The sequence below is a fragment of the Anomaloglossus baeobatrachus genome, chromosome 4, assembly GCF_048569485.1.
Source record: "Anomaloglossus baeobatrachus isolate aAnoBae1 chromosome 4, aAnoBae1.hap1, whole genome shotgun sequence".
Taxonomy (NCBI): domain Eukaryota; kingdom Metazoa; phylum Chordata; class Amphibia; order Anura; family Aromobatidae; genus Anomaloglossus; species Anomaloglossus baeobatrachus.
The window spans coordinates 351,766,597-351,793,726 of NC_134356.1; the positions used below are offsets into that span (position 1 = coordinate 351,766,597).

The 27,130-nt window shown below is 42.8% G+C and overlaps 1 protein-coding gene across 1 annotated transcript in view; it reads right to left on the reverse strand.

Annotated features, from left to right (window-relative positions):
* Positions 1 to 7,501: 7,501 nt before the first annotated feature.
* The window catches only part of ZBED4 (zinc finger BED-type containing 4), a 59,655-nt gene continuing 40,026 nt past the window's right edge, over positions 7,502 to 27,130 (reverse strand). The window contains exons 2-3 of the mRNA XM_075342550.1: positions 15,601 to 15,663; positions 7,502 to 12,038 (exon numbers count right to left, since the gene is read on the reverse strand). Coding sequence (XP_075198665.1) covers positions 8,389 to 11,847 — 3,459 coding nt within the window. The 5' untranslated portion in view covers positions 11,848 to 12,038; positions 15,601 to 15,663 and the 3' untranslated portion in view covers positions 7,502 to 8,388. The remainder of the gene's footprint in view (positions 12,039 to 15,600; positions 15,664 to 27,130) is intronic.

A 27,130-nucleotide genomic window follows, 5' to 3' on the forward strand; every position in this document is an offset into this window, starting at 1 on the left:
GTCAAGGCTCGTCTACAGTTTGCTCATGATCACTTGGAGGACTCTGAGACAGACTGGTTCAAGGTTCTCTGGTCTGATGAGACCAAGATCGAGATCTTTGGTGCCAACCACACACGTGACGTTTGGAGACTGGATGGCACTGCATACAACCCCAAGAATACCATCCCTACAGTCAAGCATGGTGGTGGCAGCATCATGCTGTGGGCCTGTTTCTCAGGCAAGGGGCCTGGCCATCTGGTCCGCATCCATGGGAAGATGGATAGCACGGCCTACCTGGAGATTTTGGCCAAGAACCTCCGCTCCTCCATCAAGGATCTTAAGATGGGTCGTCATTTCATCTTCCAACAAGACAACGACCCAAAGCACACAGCCAAGAAAACCAAGGCCTGGTTCAAGAGGGAAAAAATCAAGGTGTTGCAGTGGCCTAGTCAGTCTCCTGACCTTAACCCAATTGAAAACTTGTGGAAGGAGCTCAAGATTAAAGTCCACATGAGACACCCAAAGAACCTAGATAACTTGGAGAAGATCTGCATGGAGGAGTGGGCCAAGATAACTCCAGAGACCTGTGCCGGCCTGATCAGGTCTTATAAAAGACGATTATTAGCTGTAATTGCAAACAAGGGTTATTCCACAAAATATTAAACCTAGGGGTTGAATAATAATTGACCCACACTTTTATGTTGAAAATTTATTAAAATTTAACTGAGCAACATAACTTGTTGGTTTGTAAGATTTATGCGTCTGTTAATAAATCCTGCTCTTGTTTGAAGTTTGCAGGCTCTAACTTATTTGCATCTTATCAAACCTGCTAAATCTGCAGGAGGTTGAATACTACTTGTAGGCACTGTACGTTGGGGATCACGGGATCTAATGTCTCTTTTTATACACCCTAAAATCTTGTTTGCTTTAGCCGCTGCGGCTTGACAGTGCTGCTCAGCTTATTTGTAATGAGAATACCCAAGTGCTTCTCCTGTTCTGTAGTCCCAAATTTACTTCCATTTAATGCATACGCAGCTATTGGATTACTCCATCCTAGGTGCATTACTTAAAAATCAACATTAAATCTCATTTGCCAAGTATCTGCCCATTCTGACATCTTATCAGATCTTTTTGTAATATTGTTCTATTGTACTATCAAGGTCAGTTTTAATATAAATAAATATATATATATATATATATATATATATATATATATATATATATATATATATATATATATATATATATATACACACACACACACACACACACACACACACACACACACACACATATAAGTGTGTGATCTTTTTATAATATTGTACTATCAAGGTCAGTTTTTATTATCCTACATAGTTTGGGGTCGTCAGCAAAGACTGACACTTTACTATCAATCCCATCCACAAGGTCATTAATAAACAGATTGAAAAGAATCGGTCCTAGCACAGATCCCTGTGGCACCCCACCGCGTGCTATAGCCCATTTAGAGACTGTGCCATTTATGACTACTCTGTTTCCTATCTTTTAGCCAATTCCTTACCCTATTGCATATAGTTTCCCCTAGTCCTTGCTTCTGGAGCTTTAGTATAAGGCTATGTGGTACAGCATCAAATGCCTTTGCAAAGTCCAAATAAATCATCAGCTGCATTACCAATATCCAGGTTTGCACTTACCCCCTCACAGAACCCCAACAGGTTGGTTAGACACGACTTTTCTTTCATGAATCCATGCCGTCAGTTATATTATTTTCTGCAATATATTTTTGCATGTCATCCCTTAAAATGCCCTCAAAAACTTTGCATACTACTTATATGTCAGGCTTACTGGACGGTAGTTGCCTGGATCTACCCTCTTACCTTTCTTAAATATCGGTACCACATCAGCAGTCCTCCAATCCTGAGGCACCAAACATGTTACAAGCAAGTCTAAAAAGATGACATCCAGCGTTCTGTCGATTATGGAGCTCAATTCCCTCAATATTCGTGGATGAATGCCATCTGGCCCGGGGGATTTGTCAATCTATAATTTACTCAGCCGCAGGCGTACTTCATCTTTTTCACTTGTTGAATGCTCCCTGGTACAGTCAGTTCCTTGGTGAACACATGAGAAATGCCTTTTTAATATCTCCATCTTATGTTTATCCTCTATAACATGTTATATTTTAAAGGGGCCAATACTATCCTTTGTTTTCCTTTTGGCATTAATGTATTTATAAAAAGATTTGGGGACTTATATTAATGTCATTGGCAATTTTTGTTTCAGTAGCTAGTTTTGCTTGCTTGATTTCTTTTTTACATTTCCTATTGATATCTTTATACTTCTGAAATGCTATTTCTGTATTCTCAGCCTTTAAGATTTCAAACGCCCTTTGTTTTTGTTTTATCTTAGATGCCTGTATGGGATGCGATCATGGAGGAGTGCTTCTTGCAGACTACAAGCCCATCGACCCCTCCATGATCGCGTTCTGTACACGCGGCTGAAGCCGCTGCTGTCAGTGCTTTACTGCAGTTGAATGCTTTACAGCACCGCAAATCATTCAACTGCAGTAAAGCCATGACGGCAGAGGCCCAGTGTACAAGACGCTAATGTGGAGTGCTCTATGGGCTTGAAGTCTGCCAGAAGAAGCTGAAGGCACCGTGGGAATGGAGGACAGGTGAGAATAAGGTTTGTGTGTAAAAAGGCAAAAAAGGCGACCAGTAGGAGGACAATACTAAACAATGGGCTCATACAGTACCGTGCACCACCGTATAAGATGACACCACGACATAAGATTTTCAGGGGTTAAAAAGTCGTCTTATACTCTGGAAAATATGATATATATTATATACATACATTCTGCTGATCTAGACATGTGGTAAATGTTATCTATTTTGTGTGATACAATTGTTGATGTTTTCATAAATGCAAATCATATCAACTCAAACTCACCAGTAATAAAGTACAAATGTGTCAAAAAAAAAAAAATCACTGGGATGTCGAAGCGTTTCAGTTATTACCTCATAAGGCGACGCTGGTTAGTATTGTAAAATTTGGCCTAGCCAGGAAGGTGGAAAACTTGGTGGGTGATGAAGGGGTTAAGCCAACAAGTATTGAAGAGTGATTATCAGCACTGTCCATGCAAACAGAACAAAAACCACAAACTTGTGATAAATTAATCCAAAATGCTGTAAATAATCGTTTAATTTCAGAAACATCTTTTGACCATTTATAAATACACTAATACACTGATGTAAAAAAAAAATTAGAACTGACTTCAGTACATCATGAACAAAAATTACAGTTAAAATGTAATATACAGCAACAAAAAAAACCAAAAGAAAATACAGACCAGTGAGACACATCCCAGGGTAGCAAAGAATCACTCATTTAGAATTGTAGATTTAAAGTGGAAAAGTAATTTTAGAAAATAAAACTGAATTGATTTATAACCCATATGTACAACCAAAACATTTACATCATTTTTAAAAAAAAAAAAAAAATCACACCGTTAAAATAAAAATGTGTGTAAGGAGTGTACTGGGCGCTTGCTGATATGCTTTGTGTGTAGAACTAGATTTCTGCTAGTTAGCCAGTGGCACAGCATTAGGAGTTAGTTCACAAAAAGACTCATTAAAAACTGACATTGAATATTAAACAGTTGCAAATTTCATATAAATGGAAATATCAGTCTCCTCTTCTACACAGCATGTTCCACAAATAGTTTCCGTTTTTTACTTTGACATTTGTGTAACAGACTAAATGCACAAGGGACTAATGACAAAGCTGTAAACATCATTTCTCGATTACTAACACGAGACGGACAGGCCCAATGTTATGTAGCAACAGAGAACCCAATTCAAAAGGAATCTGTCAGTAGGATCAACCCTCCTAAGCCATCTGTATGGGCATGAGGATCATAGTTAAGTTGATTAACATTACACCATGTTTTTCTTATATGTATATAACTGAAGATCTATGGGCCGGACACCACGCTCCCAGAATCTGCCTCCAGGACTTATTGTAACCCCTTCCCAAGATGGCTCTTACATTCGTGTGTTTATTACTTTCTCTGCTACCAACAGCCACAACTATTTTTCTATCCACATAGCTTTGAGTAGAGTTGAGCGTATCTATATATTTTCGGGTTTGCCGGGTTCAGCCAGACTAGCGAATAGTTTCAGAACCCATGCTTTACCTGAACATCTTCCCAGACCCCAAATAGGTAAAAGGGAACCTGAACTTACGGGCTAGATTCTAGTATAATGGAAGTCAATGATTGGGCAGTTCAGCTCTCCGCCCATATACAGCCAGCCATAAACAGAGCATTTCAGGGGATGGGGTTTTTTTTTGCATACACAGCATCGGAAAACGTTGTCTTGACCCCCAGTGCGAGCCAGAGAATGCAAGCGGCTCTCACTGGCTCAGCACAGGGTGAACCTGAGCACATCGATGCTCGATCAAGTGGTTAGCAAACAAACAAAGACAGCGTTCGGGTTCTAGCACGGACACCCATTCTTCGGTACGAACCTCAACCTTTAAAGTTCAAGTTCGCTCATTTCTAGCTATGAGGGCGCTTTTTTTGCGGGACGAGTTGTAATTTTGAATGACAATTTTACCAAGTTATGTACTAGAAAGCTGTAAAGTTTCCAAGTGCAGCGAAATTGTGAAAAGAGGGCAGTTCCACAATTTTACAGTGTTCACTATACGGTAAAAATCTCTTAGCAATATGATTCTGCAGGTCAGTAAGAATATGGCAATATCAAATATAAAAAAAATGTATTTTAGTGGTGAAAAAAATTTAAAAAATTGGTGAAAAAAACAATTTTGAATATCACTCCATCCTGTTCGCTCGCAATGCTGCTGTCAGGAGATTGAAGTGGCATTTAACAGGTTAACCAATGCAGGCAGAAGTTAATGGCAGATGATGGCTGAATGACATTGCCATCATCTACTGTGAAAGGTGCACGCATGCATCAAAGTCAGTGAGTCGGCATATGACGTAAGTGTAAATCTTATGTGAGTAAGGGGTTAAATGAATGGGGGCGTGAGACATGTAATGACTGAGTCAGCTCTTGTGATGTACATGCATGATTAAGGGCAAGCCCAATAGGGTTTCATCCACGTATATTAACCTTTTAACGACCGCTGTATTTAATCTGTAAAAATCGGCTGAGATGTGCGCCTATCTCCTGCTGCTGGCGGCAGCAGACCGCGGGCAGTAACACTACGACCTCTAGGACATAAGATTACTGCCCGCGGTCTGCCGCCAGCAGCAGCAGGAGATTGGCGCACATCTCAGCCGATTTTTACAGCTGAAATGTGTGCCTGCCAGGCACGGGCAAAATAGTTATCCGCCCGTACCGTTTAACCCCTTAAATGGCGCTGTCAATATGTGACAGTGCCATTATAATGGCATCGGCGGGAAACATACTCACAGCCCGATAACGAAAGTCAGTTGACGCGATCACGTGACTTTCGGTTGTTGTCATGGTAGCACAGTCATGTGATGACTCCTGTAGCTCACATGACTCACTTCCTGCCTCACACAGCCAAGAGCTGGGTGAGACCGCTTAGGAGCATATCTGCTGTTCACAACTGTGTAGCTGTGATCAGCAGATATGGCAGAGCGATCAGACAGCTGATCCATATAGTCCCCTAGGGGGACAAACAATAAAAAGTAAAAAAAGTAAAAAAGTTTAAAAAAAAAAAAAAAAAATAAACCCAAAAGTTCAAATCACCCCCCTTTTGCCGCACTGAAAATTAAAAAGGTTTTAATAAAAAAAATAAAAAACACATTTGGTATCGCTGCGTTCAGAAATGCCCGATCAAAATATAAAATCAATTAATCTGATTGGTAAACTGTGTAGCGGTAAAAAAAATCCAAATGCCAAAGTTACGTTTTTGGGTCGCCACAAATTTTGCGCTAAATGCAATAACAGGCGATCAAAATGTAGCATTTGCGAAAAAAGGGTACCGTTAAAAGCGTCAAATTGATACGCAAAAAATAAACCGTCACTGAGCCAGAGATCCCGAAAAATGAAAACGCTACAGGTCACGGAATATGGCGTAAAACGTACGCCACTTTTTTTTTTGACAAACCTGATTTTTTTTTAACCCCTTAGATAAAAGTAAACCTATACATGTTTGGTGTCTACAAACTCGCACCGCCCTCAGACATCACACCCACATATCAGTTTTACCATATAGTGAACACAATGAATAAAATATCTCGAATACAATAGTGCTATCGCACGTTTTTTGCAATTTTTCCGCATTTAGAATTTTTTTGCCATTTTCCAGTACACTATATGGTAAAACTTATGGTTTCATTTAAAAAGTACAGCTCGTTCCGCAAAAAAAATGAGCCCTCACATGACCATATTGACTGAAAAATAAAGTTACGTCTCTTGGAAGAAAAATGACGAAAAAAAAATGGAAAGCGCAAAATTAGCCGGTCGTGAAGGGGTTACGGTTAAACAATGGTGGTATGCTCACCTCTCAGGGTTGCGAGTAGCACAGCCACCATAAGAGTACATCAGCTGCTGCAGCGTCCAACAAATGTGAATACCAATGGATTGTGGAGTGAATCTGTGGTGCTGATCAATAAAGGATACATTATTATGAAAGTGGTTTTATTGTCTCAGCGTTTCAGAGTTGATTTAACTCCTTCCTCAGAATAAGGGGTGCTTCACACACAGCGAGCTCGCTGCCGAGATCGCTGCTGAGTCACGCTTTTTGTGACGCAGCAGTGACCTCATTAGCGATCTCGCTGTGTGTGACAATGAGCAGCGATCTGGCCCCTGCTGCGAGATCGCTGCTCGTTACACACAGCCCTGGTTCGTTTTCTTCAAAGCCGCTCTCCCGCTGTGACACACAGATCGCTGTGTGTGACAGCGAGAGAGCGACAAATGAAGCGAGCAGGAGCCGGCATCTGACAGCTGAGGTAAGCTGTATCCAATATAAACATCGGGTAACCAAGGTGGTTACCCGATATTAACCTTAGTTACGAGCCTCTGCAGCTCTCACGCTGCCTGTGCTGCCGGCTCCGGCTCTCTGCACATGCAGCTGCTGTACACATCGGGTTAATTAACCCGATGTGTACAGCAGCTAGGAGAGCAAGGAGCCAGCGCTAAGCAGTGTGCGCGGCTCCCTGCTCTCTGAACATGTAGCTGCATTACACATCGGGTTAATTAACCCGATGTGTACTGTAGCTATGGTAGGAGAGCAAGGAGCCAGCACTCAGTGTGCGCGGCTCCCTGCTCCCTGCACACACAGCTGTGCGCTGGTAACTAATGTAAACATCGGGTAACCATACCCGATGTTTACCTTAGTTACCAGTCTCCGCAGCTTCCAGACGGCAGCTCCGTGCAAGCGCAGCGTCGCTTGCACGTCGCTGCTGGCTGGGGGCTGTTCACTGGTCGCTGGTGAGATCTGCCTGTTTGACAGCTCACCAGCGACCATGTAGCGATGCAGCAGCGATCCTGACCAGGTCAGATCGCTGGTCGGATCGCTGCTGCATCGCTAAGTGTGAAGGTACCCTAACTAAATGGTAGCAACATGTGGTTGTTCTGAAGGAATTGGATTAACTCAAACGTGTAGACAATAAACCACCTAATCCCGATCCTATATCTTTATTGACCAACAGCACAGATTCACTCAACGATTCATTTGTATTCACTCTTCTGATTTATATATCTCACACTTTTAATGCCAACTTTGATTTAAAATATGCTGTGAAAGGAGATTCATGTCTGTCCCACAGCTCATTAACATATTGAAGAATAAACAGATTTTTCAAGAACAAACCACTGATATCTGCGATCCAAAGTATCATTTTATCCAACTTTCTATGACCTGCATGCACATATAGATGGCTTAGGAGGGTAGTAGGTCCTGGCAGATTCACTTTAAACTCAATTCTGATCTTCTGGAAATGTTCTAATCTACAAAAACGCAAAATTGTTAGACTACAATAAATTAGCACCTATAATGGAAACAAAACCTGAAATATAAATGCCGCTTTATTTATAAAAAAAAAAAAAAATCTATTCCAAAGAATCATGACTAAAATACAGTACCTTTCCATTTTGTACATACTTGAAGTAAAACTACAGAATAAAATTGTTTACATCTTTTCTCCCCAGTCTAACAAATTTTTTACATATGCATTTACAATTCTGAAGACAAAAACAGAATTTCCTAGATATGAGAAGACTAGCTTTTGTAGAGTGATAGAAAATAATTATACACGGTCTGGCTGCCTGAAGAACTGAGTAAGGCACATGAAGACAAGAGTTAAAGCAAACCATTGTGACACAATAGAAAACTACAGTCACTTAAATGTCATACATGGCCCCAAAGGGAGCAATTTACCATAACATACAAAATTCAGTTATTTGTTAAGCAACAAGAATTTTCACCTGACTGTTTTCAATACTGAAAGTAAATCAACGGGAGATTAACCTTTAAAAAAATTAGCTGCTCAAAGTGTTCCATCATTAACCTAGACTGATTAAAATTGCCACTTTCGTTTGAGGTGTTAAACAGTTTCTCGGAAGGAATAACACTTGGCGGACAGCCAAGAAATCGCACTGCCAGTTTTGACAAAACCGGCCAGGAGGATTTTTTCAAGTTCCAATATGTTAGTGGATCACAGTTATGCTCAAGCACTTCTTCTTCTAGGTAAGCAAACACAATGTCTTCAGGTAATTTCTCTTTTAAATTCTTGGATCTTTTTATATTGGCCATAAGTGACCAGATATTGTCATCCTTGTGGTTGGGTGGAGAATGCTTGGTACACCCATTGACAACAGGTGTATCATCTGAGGTAGAATTTAAGATTTCCAGTTCCCTGATTAACCCAAGTTTATATTCCTCAGCTTCTTCTTCAGCAAATAGGGATGCCTTGTACCGAGGGTCCAGAAGAGTGGCAAAAATGTATCTTGGATCGTGAAGTGTTGACGACAGACGACAAACCATGGCCTCCTTCAGAGACTTCAGCATGGTGTCTATACCCATTGTTTCTTCAAATAGCATTTCAATTTTCCGGTTTAGAATGTGGATCATTGGAATTACCTGACTTAACGTAGCCGTGTGCATGCTCATTTCTTTACTAGCAGCCTCAAAAGGTTTCAAAGCATGGCAAACAGACTGAATCACCTCCCACTGATCACAACTTATCAACTCCCTGAAGTTGCACTCAATAGACAGCTCATCGATGGCTCTTTTTTGCTCAATTAAACGTTCTAGCATGTGAAATGATGTATTCCACTTTGAAGGAACATCTTGAATTAACTGATGTTGAGGCAACCCGTATTCCTTTTGCAATTCTGCCAATTTTTCCTTTGCCTTTGTTGATCTGTGAACACGTTCACAAATTTTTCGCGCGATGCTCAGAAGGTTTTGGACCATTCTTTGACTCTTAATAGCTTCATTCACAATTAAATCAATGGTGTGCCCAAAACATTCAACACTAGAATGATCACTTTCATTTAGGGTTTTTCCTATGCTATGATTATCTGTTACAGTGATGCCTATTTGAAGGCCGTATGAGGTTATCCAAGACTCCCACAAGTACTCTAGATGCTTCTGGACACTCAGGCCATTATAATCACAATCAATCTGGGAGACGTGTAGAAGTGCAGAACAGTGGTAATCTTCGCTGTGTGGCTTGAATGAAGAGTCAAAGGTAACCCAGTGAGCAGTAAGTGTTAAATATTCCCGTGTCTGACTGCTCATCCAGATTCCTGCAGTAAAATGGATTACGCCACTCTCAGCTTCTTTTAGGTGAGAAATAATTATGTGCTTCACATTTTCATACATATCTGGTATTGCCATCCTAGAAAAGTATGATGGAGATGGTAATGAATATTGAGGTTGCAGGTATTCAAGAAGTCTATTAAAACCAACATTATCTACAAAAGAGTATGGTTGAAGATCAAGTGCAATCATTTCAGCTACAAGACTGGTAATTTTTTTGGCAACAGGATGCACGTCACTGAACTTATCATTGGTTTCATCGAAAGTAGCGGCTGACAAACCGGAATTTACTGGCATGTGACCATCAGCAGATGGTAAGGCTTCTGAAACACCATTATTCTGTAACACATTGCTGTGGAACCTCTGTAAGTGCCTCAGGAGACAACTGGTGCCTAAATTTGTTGGCTTTTTCCCTCTGCTTATTGTGCGCCCACAGTGCATGCATATGACTTTAGTTGAATCCGCAGAACAAATTGAGAAATGATTCCACAGTTTTGAGGTCTTTTTGCTGTTTGATGGAAAAACTATTGGATTATCATGAGGTGCAGCAGTTGAAAGCTCAATAACTTTTGAGGATGAGCATTCTGCAGACGCTAAGGTAGCATAAGGAGAATTTGCAAGACTAATGTCAAAACTTTTTTGGTTTAAAACTATTTCGGGATGTCTCCTGTAAAGATGCCTCATTAAGCAACTGGTTCCTAAGTCCCCCTTTTTACCTCTGCTGATCATGCAGTTACAATATCTACAGACAGCTTTTAAGTTGTCGGTAGGTGATAATGTAAAATGATGCCAAACCTCAGATTTCAATCGTTTTATAGCCTTCTTATTCTGCTGAAAAAAAAGAGGAGAGTCGTACACAATCGTTTTGTGACAGTCATTAAGTTTTTCAGGCGAGGATACAGATGCTTCACCAATATTTTCTGAAGAATGCAAAACTGCTGTCTCACAGTCTATCAATTCACCATTAGGGACACAGTACTGCACATCTTCGGAAACTCTTTCAGGTGAGGATGGTACGGAAATAGTTTCCTTCCAATTTTTTCCCGGAGAAATGGAAACGACATCACCATCGGTTGATAAGAGAGAAGGCAATAATGTAGGAGGGACTGAATATGGAGGGGGTAAGCTTGTGCCACCACTGTTTTCTTGCAATACAATTGACCGATGAGCTCTCCACATGTGCCTTATGAGACAGCTGGTACCCAGATCTTTTCCATTCTTTCCTCTACTAAATTCATTCATGCAGTGGATACAAACTGCTTTCGAATTATCCAGTGGTGACAAATAAAAGTGTTTCCAAACGGCAGATCGTCTCCTAGAACCCGATGAATTCTTTTGAATAGACATTTGCTTTTCTGAGACATTTTCGACCGCTTCATCACTATTATTTGGTAAGGATGAAGGAGAAACGGTAACTTCTTCCTTGACTATTTTTTCAGATACTGACACGTCTGAGGAGATTTCATCAGAAGAGAGCACAGATAAAGGTTCCTCTACTATTTTTTCGGGAGGAGATATTTTGAGCTTCCTTGTTTTTGTTGGGGTAGTATTGCTATCCACAACATCGGGAGGCTGCAGAGGTAGTACTAAGGTAGGAGGAGAGTATGAGGATATGCTTGGCATATTTCCATTTTCTGAGGCAAGAACTCTGGGATGTGCTCTTCTTACATGTCGCATCAAACAGCTGGTACTCAGATCTTTTTCGTTCTTGCCCCTGCTGAACTCTTTCATGCAGTACATGCATATAGCTTTGGTGCTGTCCCGAGGTGAAATAAAGAAATGATTCCAAGCCGGGGATTTTTTTCGGTTACTCATATTTTTGTTTGTAATTATGCTCTGTGTAACGGCCTCCATCGCGGCGTCATAGAGGGTTGTAGTATACTGAGAGAACAGAACACCATAATCTTCCTCATTCTCATTTGATAATGTGTGTGAGGTATCTGCACAATGTTGTTCTTGGTCGTCTTGTTCATCGCCACTTTCAGCTTGTTTGATGCTATCTGCCTCCATCTTGATCTTCACTTGTTCAACATCACTAACCATTTCATCATCGTCTTCAACTTTTATACTATTCATTTGTTCCATTGTGAGATTATGTTCAGTATCTATTACCGAGCCCTCCTTTGTCATCACTTAAAACGGAAACGTATTCTAGTAAAGCTAAAAACAAGAATGCAGGGTTTTTGTCATCCAATTTCAGCAGAATGTTGTAAGTTTGGTCCGTGTAGTCATTCTTTCAGGCTTCTTATTTTGAAGTATCATCTGATGCTTTTCTCTTTTAGCATTTGCGCCATTTGCAAAATTGCAATAAATAAGGTTGCCTAAAAGACAAAAACAAAAACACTAAAGAAAAACAGATAATAGGTTACATGTCAAAACAGTAAAACAAAACAAAAACTACCTCTCTAAAGCAAATGCTTAAATATTTTTAATTCAGTATCAATGCTCCCAGGACGTTACTAGCTGGACACAGCCAGGCTGTAATTTGCTCAAAATAAGCCATTTCTTATTCAAATTAAATCTTAAGGAGAAAAGAGGGTTGGGGTCTGTATCTTGGCAAAGCTATTGGAGGCTAATTCTTGGCCACCTTCTCCCTACCCCTTTGACTGCTAGATCTCTTCCCAAGTACATGCACAGAAAAAAAAAAGATCAGTGTAGGGGAGAAGCAGCCCGATACCATGGTTATATAGGCCGGCATTTCAAAGTAGATGTACTCAAGCTATCCAAAGTAAGGCTATGTTCACACTGAGTTTTTGCTGTATTTTTCGGCAGCCAAAACCTGCTCTCTTGATACTAGATAAGTGGCTTCCAAAAAGCAGGTTTTGCTGCAGATTATTTCATATGTCTACAGCACAAGATTAAAAAAAAAAAAAAAAGTTCGTGTCATGCAACAAAAACGCAGCATTTAACACTGCTACAAAAAAAGCTAAAAACTGACATACTCCCTTCAAAAGCACAACAGTTTACCTTTCCATTCAGGTACAACCCCCCCCCCCCCCCAAAAAAAAAAAACAACTGTGCATGAGATTTCTGGAATCTACTAGGATTTTGCTGGTACTGTTAGAAGCAGCTTTTAATTTGCAAGAAAATCTCATGAAAAAAATGCAATGTGTGAACATTAAGTGGTATGTTTTAGGCTAATTGTGCAGCCAACATCTGACAACAGGATCCATTTAAGAGTAAATGCAATGGAGCAAATTTATTAAAACTGACTAATTTTTAGACTCCGTTCACAGTCTTAACATGTGGGAAAAAAATACTACTTCTTATGCCACCTTCACACGTCAGTGTTTCTGGTACGCATGTGCTTTTTATACGTACCAGAATCACTGACATACGCAGACACATTCTAATCAATGGGTCTGCTCACACATCAGTGATTTTTCACTGAACGTGTCTCCGTGCAGCGTACACGCGTGTCCGTGATTGTGCACGGAGACAAGTTAGTTTTTTCTGGCATCACTGATGACCCACGGACCACACTAAGGTGTGATCCGTGTGTGATCCGTGAAACATGTACCAGAAAAACACTGACGTATTAAATAATAAACATTTTCAACTCCCCTTTCCAGCGATTCGCTCTACAGCCTCCGCTCTCTGCAGCTCCTGCCCGGCTCATGAATATTCATGAAAGCAGGAACAGCCGACCCGGAAGTAGCTACAGAGAGCGGTGGGCGGATGCTGCAAAGCCGAGGAGTTCAGCACCATGGACAGCAGGAGCGAAGGCAGGTGAGTAATGTCCATTTGCAATCAAGGATTGCACATGGACAACCCACGTGTGCCGTGAATCACGGAACACGGAGGGACATGTGCGTGATTTACACGTCAGTGAAGAACGGCAGTGTTTTTCACTGACATGTGAATGGGGCCTTAAATGAAGGGTTGCCTTGTATCTTATATCTCACACTATAAGTGCCTATGCTAGCAAAGCCAATTTTATTTAACCTTTAGCGGGTTTTCCTTTTTTTTTTCCAGGTCCCCCTCTCAAACAAAAAAACAACATTAATGTACCTCATTCATTCTAGCATTGACACAATACATTAGTAGACAAGGGCTCAGATTTAAAAAAAGCTTTTACCCCACAAAACTGAGTTTTAAAAAGTTTCAAAATTGTGACATGGCATTTTCACTCCAGTTGCCAGTTGTCAAACTGGAAAGAGCTGAGGCAAAATGGGTGCATGCTGCCACTGCACATTTAATTCATGACTAGCTGTGGTGTTCCTTACTCAAGAAATCTTACTCCAGTCTCCGATTGGTATAAAATTTGTGTTGAGGTGCACGGATGCATGTCACTTGTCAAACGCTAATGATTCAAAAAGGTGCCACTTTAAGCGTCTGACTGCCATTCCCCTCGTCAAGACCGGCGTGAAAATTGTCAGTCTTTATGAATCGAGGCCAACGAGTCTACTTTTGACGGGCAAACTCAGAAATTATGCTTCATGGGACACAGTACTTTCTTTTCTGTAGTCTACTAATATTATGGAGGCGTAAAGTTCTTGGAAAATGTGCTTGTTTTTTGCAAAGGCAGAGCCGTGGAAACATTTAGCGACTTTTGGCATTTTCACGTCAATCTTTGGAGTATATCGTCCAAAATTGATGGAGATGGAGGGGTGGGGGTGGGGGGGGGGGGGGGAAGAGCAAGGCTAGCCCGGTTCATTCTGCAAAAGTGACTTTTTATGCCAGAAAGGCTACCCAGTCTGACTGGAGTAGCATTTCTGACAACGTGCAACAGAACCACACATTGAGAAAAGGCACCTCTTAATGAATACTGATTTGTACTCCCGCAAGCTCTTCCGTATGACTGGCCCATAAAATGCCAACATTAAAAAAAAAATGCCTTTACGTTCTGTAATTGTATTTTGTATAAAGATTACAGGCATTACCAACACTGTATCCTTTTGACAAGACTGTAAAACTGGAGAGAGGCAAAAAAATTGCTGTTCTGTTCTTTTTTGTTGTACCTGGTTTACAGCACACTAGACGATAGAGACTAAGGTATTCCCAACTTGGCAAGTGGTCACCTGTTCTCAGTATGGCATCCTTTTCACTCTAACAAGGCATTTCAGAGCTTTGCTCCAAGGATCAGCGAGTGTCCCTGAGATTGGACCCCTTGTGATTTGTAAGTTATTTCATTCAAAAGGGTCATTCCCAAATTGACAACTTAAGACCAGGCTTACCAATAGGTAAAAGGATCTAATATGTATATTTTTTTAAAACTTTTTTTATTTTATTTGGTCCCTTAGGGGACTATAACTATCAGCTGTCTGATCGCTCTGCCATATCTCCAGATCACAGCTACACAGCGGAGATCTGCAGATATGCTGCTTTACTTTTAATACCGACACTATTCCCAGCATTGAGCGCAAGTGACTCATGTTAGCTACAGGCGTCATCACATGACCCTGTGCTACCATGGAAACCACCGGAAGTCATGTGATCACATCATGTGACTTCTGATGGGGGCGGGGTAAGTCATAATAATGGCTGCGCGCATATACATCTTGCTACCAGATTTGGCAGCGAGATGTAAGGGGTTAATAGTCACGGGTGGAAGTGATTTCCACTCGCGACTAGCAGGCACACATGTCAGCTATTGAAATCAGCTGATATGTGCACGGATCTCCATGGCCTGCCCACGGCAGGGGGCGGGGATTACCGCACATGATCCATGACGTACCCAGTACGTCATGGATCGCTAAGGGGTTAATATCAATGAGAAAAAATAAAATTTCAAAGAAAGGTTGGACAGAATAGAGAAAACCTAGTCATCCAAGGAAAATGCCTACTCACCTCAATTTATTAGGGTTAGACATTGTGACTCACTAGTGAAACCGATTTACAATATTCATATAATTCTGCATAAATACAGACATTCTAACATACCTGAAGCACTTCAAAGTATATTTAACAACCAAAATACTCTTCCATTTTGGCCAGAACTGTCACCTGAAAGAAAATGGATAAGAAAATTACTTTCCTTGTATATGCACACTAATACTATACACACAAACAGGTCACTGATTCAGAGAAATCAACGGGATTCCAGCTTTCCTTCTACACAGGTAGTTAATTGAACTGAAAAAGGCACATCATCTTTGCAAAAAAATTCCATTTTCCACTTGAGCTCAGTAAGTGACCTCAAGAACTAAATAAAAAGTGGAACTTTTCTGTGCTGCTGTAAGAATGCTGAAAATCTAGAAATGCCCAACAAAATGTAGGTGGTTTGAATCTACGCGTTTCAAAGTGTGTCCTCAGGAAACCCACCTGATGAAGTAAGGACACATCGAAACGCGTAGAATAAAACCACCTACATTTTATTCAGCACTTATTTTTTTATGTTTTTTGGGTAAGGTCTCACTGCGCTTTCTATCCTCAACTCTTATCCGTAAGTGACCCGCAAAATAAAACTAGACTGTGGCTTGTCTTCACAAAAAAAAAAACATACCTTACATTTCACTATTTGGATTGTTTGGTTACAATAAGCAGGGCTGCAGACCAAGGTAAACCCCCACAGAGACAAAAACAAAAAAACACAAGAATGCAATGAAACATGAAAGGCTTTGTATGGTTGTAGCCATATACAGTTTGTTACAATAAAGAACATTTAAGAACATTTATATCAATCTGGCTTGAACCATTCTAAAAGTATAAAATCCATAAACTATAACAAACAGCAAAGATTTACCATTCATACCATAGAGCAGGGGTCTCAACCTAGCTGGGTGTATGGGCCGCACAGAGGAAAAAAATAATTTGGGGGGCCGCATTCTTTGCGGGACAAAGTCACTTTTTTTTGGTACCATATACATTTTTTTTTTTACACACCTTTGGATCACTGATTTTCAACATTTTTCACTTGTTTATTATAACAAATGTGCACATTCTTTGGTTAAATATAAAAAAAAAAAATAAAAAAAATTTTGATGGTAAAAAAAAAAAATAATGTTTTATTTTGTTTTTTTTTACATTTTATCCCTTTCTTGTATAAAAATAGTCTTACAATTATCACTATATAGAAATTTTGGCTAACATCTTTTAGTAATGTTCCCCATCCTATAGTAATGTGCCCACCTTGTCCCCATCCTATAGTACTGACCCCAGCCTTGTCCCTATTCTATAGTAATGTGCCCACCTTGTCCCTATTCTATAGTAATGTGCCCACCTTGTCCCTATTCTATAGTAATGTGCCCACCTTGTCCCTATTCTATAGTAATGTCCCCATCCTGTAGTAATGGGTGGTGGGGGTAGTGGCGGCGGCCTGTGAAAGTGGGTGCTATAATTTACCGATCGCTCTCGGCTGCCACCCACGGACGACGGAGTGAAGCTGAGGGAGCGGTCTCCAGCCCCAGATCCACAGTGATTGGAAAGACCGGCCTTGTGACCGATCTCTCCAATCAGAGCTGGGGGCGGGTGAAACTGAGGTCACCCAGCCCCAGCCAACGATCAGGGCTACAGCTGCACTGATCAGGGCTGGATTTCAATGTTACAGCCATTTTCAATGGCTGAAACATTACAGTGGCTGTGATTGGCTGACGAACGCCGCACAGCCAATCACAGCCTCCGTAGGTCCAGGGAGGAGACACTACCCCTCGTGAGGCTCCCTCCTCCCCGAATCTAAGGTATATTTGCTATTTGCAATGCGAACAGCGATCGCAGCCACCGGGGCTGCGATTTCACCGTGACGTACTGGGTATGTCATGGGTCCTTAAGTAGCAGGGAGCCATGACGTACCCAGTACGTCATAGGTCGCTAAGAGGTTAATGTGCCGTCCTTCACATACACAAAAAATAAAAAAACCACCATTCTTCTCACCTGTCGCACGTTCCCTCGGCTCCTCACCTCTGCTTCTCGCTGTCTGCAGGCCGTGCCCCGGTGACTGCCCCTGGCAGCGATTTATGTCAGATGAATGTTTTGCCGGCGCTGCGCGCGCACAGTCCTTGCCTCAGAGCGCAGCGCTGGCAAAACACTCATCTAACAAAGTGCAGACAGTGGCTGCGGCCCCTGCACCGGGCGCGATAATGAACAGGGAAACTTGCCTGGGGGCCGCACAAAGCAGCCTGACGGGCCGCATGCGGCCCGCGGGCCGCGTGTTTGAGACCCCTGCCATAGAGAGACATAATCGTCAGTCGAAGGAAAAGAAATAAAGAGAGAAAGAAAGAGGTAGACAAAGTGAATAATGACAGGGAAAAGGATCATGGGGAAGGGCAAGGAAGGGCCGGGAATAACTAGTAGGGAAAATCTAGGTAATGTCTCAACTCGCCCCAAAGAGGGACCTGAGGTCCGGAGAATCCAAAAAACCCAGGGACTCCAGATCTTAATACATTTTTCAGTTGCATCCTGAATTTCAGCAATGAGACTCTCCATTCTGTAAAGGGAGGCCATCTCCCCAAGCCACTCATCCAAGGCGGGGGCACGGGGGAGACCTTCTGCGTCTGGGGATCACCGTTCGGGCAGACGCTAGGCAAAACCGCAATAGTCCCATTTTCTGAGATTTAACAGACCCCGGTAGGATAGATAAGAGCTATTTGTGGAGAACCAGAGAGGGCCTCCCCGTTAATGCTATTGTATGCCGAGAAGACCCCACTCCAAAAAGGCTTAATGAGGCTACAGCTCCACCATATATGCAACATATCCCCCCTCTCGTGATTACACTGCCAACATCTGTCTGACACTGAAGGGAAGATTGCGTGTAGGGCATAAGGGCAGCGGTACCAGCGGGTGAGAATTTTATAACCCCTTTTCCTGGACCAAACAAGCCCTAGAAAATTTGTGGGTGAAGAGAAAAGCGGTCCTCCATTCCTCAACCCGGATAGTCACGCCCAAGTCTCTACTCCCATCCCCCCACAAATTTGAGCTCGTCCACATTCTCCTTCTGGATCAAAAGGCTGTAGATAAGGGACAGGGTATGTCCCGGAGCCTCTTCCAAAAGAAAGAGCTTTTCAAACGAGGAGGGGAAGGGGGGGGGGAGGGGGGGGGGTCAGCATAAAGTGCCTCTCGGTCTGATCCGGTCAAGAAAGACCTGATCTGGAAGTATTCAAACCAGGGCATGGCCCCTCCCAAGGCAGAGAGCAAGTCGTATGTGGGCAATGGGGATCCCTGAAGTATGTGAAAGAAGCGCACGTCCCGCTCCTCCTCCGACACAGGAAAACATCGGCCCCAACTGCCGGGGCATAACCTGGGTTTGAAAAGATAGGGGAGAGGGGACCGCGCCCCCTGGACAGACTGCCCCTTTTGATTTCTAAATCCCCCGTCCTCAAGAGATCAGCCTCAGAGAAGCTGGCCCCTGGAGCCCGAGCTAATCCAAGGGAGGTAACGCAAGGGGATCTCGTGGTCCATTTCTTTTAGGCTTACCCACTTCTTTGTGGCCCCATGATATTGCCAATCTAGTAAATCGCATCAGTAGAGCCGCTTTATGAGAGTTTAAAGTTGGGCAATCCAGCCCCCCCCCCTGGCTTTTGAGTCTGCAAAGGCTAGTGAAGCCTATCCTCGGGCGCTTACCTCCCCACACGAAGCGTGTGATAATTGACTGCAGGCTGGAGAAAAAGGCCGCAGGAGGAACCAAGGGGACCGTCTGGAACAGGTACAAAAAGCGAGGCAAAACGTCCATTTTGATAACATTTATTTGTCCAAACCAGGATAGTCTTTTACTATTGTATGAGGTAAGATACTTTCTTGTCCTGTTGAGAAGGGGGAAGGTAATTAAGCTGATATAGTTTTGAGAGATCCATGGGGACTGTTATCCCTAAGTAAGTAATGGCGGAGTCCTGGCACTTGAAGAGGAAATTTTTCTTGATATGATCCACCTCAGTATCAGGGAGAGATATGTTTAATGCCTCGGATTTGGAGTAATTGACCTTAAAGTTGCTGAGGTGGCTGAATTTTTCAAACTCTTGAATAAGTGAAGGGAAGGAAAGGAGAGGCTGCGAGATGAACAGAAGTAGATCATCTGCGTAAAGAGCTGCCTGTTTCGGATGGCCACGGCAAGGTGTTCCATAGGCAGGACATAAAGTGGGGGGAAAGGGGGCACCCCTGATGTGTACCATTATGTATTGCAATTGGTGATGAGAGAAACCCATTGACTTTGACCCTGGCGGAGGGATTCCTATAAAGGGAAGAGACCCTTTCAATGAATTTGTCTCCCAGTCCCACCTGGCGCAGAGAGGCCATTACAAACTCCCAGCTGACTATCAAAGGCCTTCTCTGCATCAATGGAGAGAAAGCACGTAGGGAGACCTCTGGCCTTAGCCCCCATCATAAGAATAAGGGTTTTGTTGGCATTGTCCCTGGCCTCACGACCCAATACAAACCGAACCTGATCAGTGTGAATAATACCGGGAAGAAGTGGAGCCAGTCTATTGGCGAGAGCCTTGGAAAAATTTTGATGTCAGCATTGATGAGGGATATGGGTCTGTAGTTAGAGACAGATGAATGATCCTTCCCCGGTTTGGGTAGAACACTAATATGTACATTTCACTATTTGTACAGTAAAGGCCACGTCTCACTAAGCAACATCGCTAGCAACATCGCTGCTGAGGCACATCTTTTGTGACGTAGCAGCGATGTTGCTAGTGATGTCGCTGTGTGTGACATCCAGCAACAACCTGGCCCCTGCTGTGAGGTCGCTGGTTGTTGCTGAATGTCCTGGACCATTTTTTAGTTGTTGCTCTCCCCGCTGTGAAGCACACATCGCTGTGTGTGACAGCGAGAGAGCAACAACTGAATGTGCAGGCAGCAGGGAGCCGGCTTCTGCGGAGGCTGGTAACCACGGTAAACATCGGGTAACCAAGAAGCCCTTTCCTTGGTTACCCGATATTTACCTTCGTTACCAGCGTCCGCCGCTCTCACGCTGCCAGTGACGGCTCCCTGCTCTCTGCACACGTAGCAGAGTACACATCGGGTAATTAACCCGATGTGTACTGTGGCTAGGTGTGCAGGGAGCCAGCGCTAAGCGGGTGTGCGCTGGTAACCAAGGTAAATATTGGGTTGGTTACCCGATATTTACCATAGTTACCAAGCACAGCATGCTTCCACGTGTAGCGATGCTCCAGCGATCCCTGCCAGGTCAGGTTGCTGGTGGGATCGCTGGAGCGTCGCTTAGTGTGACGGTACCTTAAGTGTCCCATGTCATGTTGAAAGTCCAATACCAAAAGTATCCAGCAACATTCCAGGTCTCATTCAGACCTGGACAATCTACGACTCGCGGCCCATGGACCGGGACAACCAAAGAACTGGAATCAGTGGTGTCCCGCACCATGTATTTGCCCGTTGCCAGCATCCTTGGCATACTAATATTTTTGAAAAGAAAGATGAAACTAGGAAGTCATCTCCCTCTCCCACCACTCAGCCTGTGCATCACAAAGCACAACAGATGCAATTACGTCCTTACGTGACTGCTGCTGTGTGGAGCCTCAGTGCACTGCAAACTGGGGCAGCAAGGGGAACGGGGTTAGGAGCAATTTTATTTGTTAAATTGTCAGTACTCTTGGGGGCATCATATCATGTTGGGAGCTGTTGATCAAGGTACAAAAGGCTGAACAGGATGATTGACTGCTTTTCATGGAGTTTGTAAACAGCAATAAATTATATAGTTTTGATTCGCTGTTACTGATAACAGCAGGATACAATGCGCCTCAGTAAAACAAGTATTAAGACTTAGCACCTAGATAGTATTGAGCAGCGTTAAGTCTAAGTGCGAAAAATTAACAAAACAAAAATGAGACAAATTAACCCCTTTACGACCGCGGGCAGTAATATAACGTCCCTGCGGTCATAATAGTGTTAATCCCCACCTGCTGCTGTGGGTGGGGATCCGCACACATGTCAGCTGCTGACATGTGTGCCTCACAGGTACGAGTGGAATCGCTATCCACCGTACCTGTTAACCCCTTAAATGGCGCTGTCAAGATGTGGCAGCGCCATTTCAACGGCAATCGCGGTAATCAAATCCTCACAGGCCGCTACCGGAAGTCATGTGACGTGATCACATGGATCCAGGTCATGGTAGCACAGGGTCAGGTGAGGACTCCTATAGCTCACATGACTCAGGTCCTTTAAGAAGCAGCCGAGTACTGCAAGTTACAAGACATGATAATTTCTCCCGATCTGAGCGATGCTGCTCTGATGAGGAGAAATAAATGAGCGATCAGACAGCTGATCATTACAGCCCCCCAGGGAGACTACTAAAATAAAAAAAAAAAGTTTAGAAAAATTAAAAATAAAAAAAAAAAAAAAAAAGTTTAAAATCACTCCCCTTTCGCCCCATTGAAAATTAAAGAGTTAAAAAAAAATACATACATTTGATAGCCACGTTCAGAAATGCCCAATCAAAATCTAAAAATCAATCTCATCGGTAAACGGCGCAGTGGCAAGAAAAAGTTCCAAATGCCAAAATTACGTTTTTGATTGCCATAGATTTTGCTCAAAATTCAATAACAGGTGATCAAAATGTAGCATCTGCGCAAACATGGTACAATTAATGTCAGCACAAGATGCAAAAAATAAGCAGTCACTGAGCCATAAATCCTGAAAAATGAAAACTCTACAAGTCGCCGAAAATGGCGCAAAACGTACGCCACTTTTTGTACAAACTTCTGCTTTTTTTTTGGACAAACTTCTGCTTAGATAAAAGTAAACCTATACATGTTTGGTGTCTACAAACTCGTACCGACCCGAGACATCACACCAACATCAGTTTTTCCATACAATGAACACTGAATAAAATAGCTCAAAAACAATAGAGCACTCACACTTTTTTTGCAATTTTTTTGTCGTTTTCCAATACACTATATGGTAAAACTCATGGTTTCATTTAGAAGTGTCGCTTGTTCCACAAAAAACGAGCCCTCACGTGACCAGACTAACTGAAAAAGAAAGTTACGTCTCAGAAGAATGATGAAAAAAAACCGTAAAGCGCAAATCAGCCGGTCGTGAAGGGGTTAAAGGGAATCTGTCACTAGATTTTTGCTAGCAAATCTAAAAGCAACATGATGTGAGGGCAGAGAGCCTGATTCCAACAAGGCATCACTTAATGTGGTTTTTAATCAAACCTTTGTTTTGTTTTATCATTAGGAGGTTATCACTAGGGAACTTGTAAACCTGCAGCCAGAAAGTCCAACCACCCCAAAACACTGATTTGCATAGGTAAAAAGCTGCCAATCAGTAATGTGGGCATGATTAAGCATTTAGAAAATTGGTAAATTTACAGCCGATATAACGTGGTAACAGATTTCCTTCGAGAGCAGCATCTCTGTTTTTACTACCACATCCAAGTTCAGGTAAGGTACCCGAAACACATGTCGGGCATGGACCCTGGACCAGCTCCCCTCCTGCCTGAACCTTTGGTATGTAACTCACGGTATCATTTATCTCATTGCATGCTATGGATATGTTCTAGTACTGGTATGCTGAGGATATTACCTTACTATTTGCACCTTGGTTTTTGGTCGGGGGGGGGGGATTTTTCACTATCTATGCCTGGGAGAATAACTGGATACTAAGATCTAATACAATCTAGGCGGTTTAGCCTCATATTGTTCCAGACATAGCGTTCTGTCACTCTTCTGGTCCTGGTCCCCACGTAGTGAGATTATGTCCTCTTATTTAATGGTATAGGGATGGGGAGTTTTGCATTTGGGCACTTCCTTTTAACCTGTCTGTGATCGTTTAATAAAATGTTTGGATAGCAATTTACTCCATTGTGTGGTTTCACATTTTTGAAGAGTATAGTAGGAGCTTGTCCTGTCACTAGAAATCCAATATTATGGGGATTTTACTGGTCAGATATCTGCAAGCATGATTGGATGTATTGATACAGTCCCCTTTATTTCTATGAAAATTGTTTCAATCATTATCTCTGTTATTCACAGCTTTGTTTTCTGGATCAATGGATTTCAGGGCACGCGATAACACCTGGCGATCCCATATCAGTGAGGCATTTAAAGAGTACCTCATTTCTGGTTTTAGTAGCAAGCATAATGATAATCAGGCGGATATGCAAAGGTTAAAACAGCGGTTACACAGGAGAACCAAGTTATGGTGGAATAAAGGCTTCTTGGAGCAATATGTGGCCAGAGGACTGGTACCACAGGGCCTGCGAATCCAGGTGTTCCCCTCCTTTCATATTCAGGAGGAGTGGTTTATTAACGCCTGGGAGAATTGTGCCGATGCTTGTTCCAAGCAGTTTATGGAATTATTAATCAAGTTCAATGAGGTTAATGTAGGGGAGATGGAGACAGAAATTGAATCTATTCAGGAGAAAACTTAAAAAGGAATTAACAAACAGGAATATCCAGACAAAGAAAAGGCAGCACTCAGCGGAATCCAAATGCAGAATTTCTTTAATCCAAATTCATGCCAAGGGGTACAGGTGGTGGGGGGTGGGAGGATTAGGCACAAAACGCCGGACGACGGCAAGCCGTTTCGCACCTTAGTGCTTCCACGGGTCCAGTGAAGTGAGACCCAGGATCAGTCTCTTTTTCAGAGTAACACAGATCCTGTGTCATCAAGTGATTAGAATAAAATTTAAATAAACAGCACCAGCTGCACGGAGCAAGGTAGGACATGCATTTTTTTTTTAACATAAGTGAGTCAGAATATTGTTAGAGAAAGATACATATAATAAACTCGAACAGTAAATCCGGTTCTGTAAACTAGTTTTTTTTATCAAAAGACAGATAAGGCGTTCTTATCATTCATGCCAAGGGGGCCGAGAGCTTTTAAATCCATAATCATTCTGGATTCCTTTTGAAGTAGGAATCGATGGGTGTCACCTCCAGTAGCACGAGGGTTAATTTTTGCTATACCATCAAACCTTAGAAGGCGGGGGTTGCATTCATGGCAGTCCTGCATGTGCTTTATTAGTCGGGGTGATCCAATCCCATAATGTTATGGACTTAAAATGTTCCCTGAACCCGACAGAGTGGCCGGATTGTTTTCCCTATGTAGAAATGCTGACAAGGGCAGAAAATAGCGTAAACTAAAAAATTAGATTTACATGTGATGAAATAATATACTTTAATAAATTCAATACCGATTTTCACGGTATCCCCCCGTGTAGCGGTATTCACAAAAGGGACAGTTACCACATTTAAAATTACCTGTGGCTCTTTTATAATCTAACCTTGTTTTTTCTTTTTTGGTGGTATAGCGATTATTTACTAATATGTCGTTCAGGTTTTTACTCCTTCTATAGGAAATTAGAGGGCCAGCAGCGGCTATGTCTGCAAGGTTAGATAATAAAAGAGCCACAGGTACTTTAAATGTGGTAACTGTCCCTTTTGTGAATACCGCTACACGGGGGGATACTGTGAAAATCGGTATTGAATTTATTAAAGTAAATTATTTCATCACATGTAAATCTAATTTTTTAGTTTACGCTATTTTCTGCCAGTGTCAGCATTTCTACATAGGGAAAACAATCCGGCAACTGTCGGGTTCAGGGAACATTTTAAGTCCATAACATCTGGGATTGGATCACCCCGACTAATAAAGCACATGCAGGACTGCCATGAATGCAACCCCCGCCTTCTAAGGTTTGATGGTATAGCAAAAATTAACCCTCGTGCTCCTGGAGGCGACACCCATCGATTCCTACTTCAAAAGGAATCCAGAATGATTATGGATTTAAAAGCTCTCGGCCCCTTGGCATGAATGATAAGAACGCCTTATCTGTCTTTTGATAAAAAAAACTAGTTTACAGAACCGGATTTACTGTTAGAGTTTATTATATGTATCTTTCTCTAACAATATTCTGAATAATAATACCCTCACTTATGTTAAAAAAACGCATGTCCTACCTTGCTCCGTGCAGCTGGTGCTGTTTATTTAAATTTTATTCTAATCACTTGATGACACAGGATCTGTGTTAGGCTAAGTTCACATTTCCGTTGATTTGTATCAGTCACATGCGTCGCTTGACGCATGTGACTGATGCGCTGTTCAACGCTGTACAACGGGGGCGGGGCCAGGCGCTGAGGATGTCAGTGGAAGTGCTGCGGTCTGCATGGCTGGGGACAGGTGAGTGTATCTGTGAGTGAGTGAGTGTGTGTATGTGCATGTATGTATGTATGTATGTATGTATGTATGTATGTATGAATGTATGTATGTATGTATGAATGTATGTGTGTGCACATGCAAAGTGCGGGAGGGGGCGGAGCAGAGTGGGGGGCGGGGCCAGGCGCTGAGGATGTCAGTAGAAGTGCTGCGGTCTGCATGGCTGGGGACAGGTGAGTGTATGTGTGAGTGTGTGTATGTGCATGTATGTATGTATGTATGTATGTATGTATGTATGTGTGTGTGTGTGTGTGCACATGCAAAGTGCGGGAGGGGGCGGAGCCGAGCAGGGGGCGGGGCCCAGACGAGGGTGTCAGTGGCAGTGCTTGTCTGCATGGCTGGGGACAGGTGTGTGTGTGTGTACATACATGTGCGGAGTGCGGGAGGGGGCGGGGCCGAGCGGGGAAGTGTCGGCCTCCCTGCACACGTAACCAGCCTAAATATCGGGTAACAGCAAAGCACCCCGATGTTTACCTTGGTTACCCGATATTTACCTTGGTTACGGGCCTACACCGCTTAGCGCTGGCTCCTTGCACCGTAACCAGGGTAAATATCGGGTAACCAACCAAAGCTGGTGACGTGTGCAGGGAGCCAGAGAGCATGCGCAGCGAAATCCGACGGATCTCGCTGCTCAAAAAACGTTACATGCTGCGTTCCTCCCGCCCGGCGGTCAGTCGTTCCACGACTGATCAGTCGGGCGGAGGGTGCAACGCAGCATCATCAGTCACAATCCGCTGCTTATACAAGTCTATGGGAGCAGCGGAATCCGCTAAACGGATTCCGCTGTTTACAAGAGCAGCGGATTGTGACTGATAGATTTTAGCGGAAATGTGAACTTAGCCTTACTCTGAAAAAGAGACTGATCCTGGGTCTCACTTCACTGGACCCGTGGAAGTACTAAGGTGCGAAACGGCTCGCCGTCGTCGTGTGCCTAATCCTCACCCTCCCCCACCACCTGTACCCCTTGGCATGAATTTGGATTAAAGAAATTCTGCATTTGGATTCCACTGAGTGCTGCCTTTTCTATCTTTGTCTGGATATTCCTATTACCTTACTTTGGAACATGCACCCGGATCCTGTGGTATCAGGAACGTCCATAGCAGACTCTGGATTGCAGTGCCCGGTGTCCCTCACCTCAGAATTATTGTGTTAACAAACAGGTTTATAGATGGAGAAAAGGTCGTTTGAATCAACCCAATTATAATAGACCAAGATCTGTATCCATATCATCCCGTACCTCGGGGGAAAGTACGGAAGTGGAGAAGGATGAGAACCATACCTCCCTGAATAATAAAAAATCTAATGAAGGTCGACAGACCCGGGGAGCAGCTCAGGGGAAGAGGAAGGGAATCTCACCCGTGAT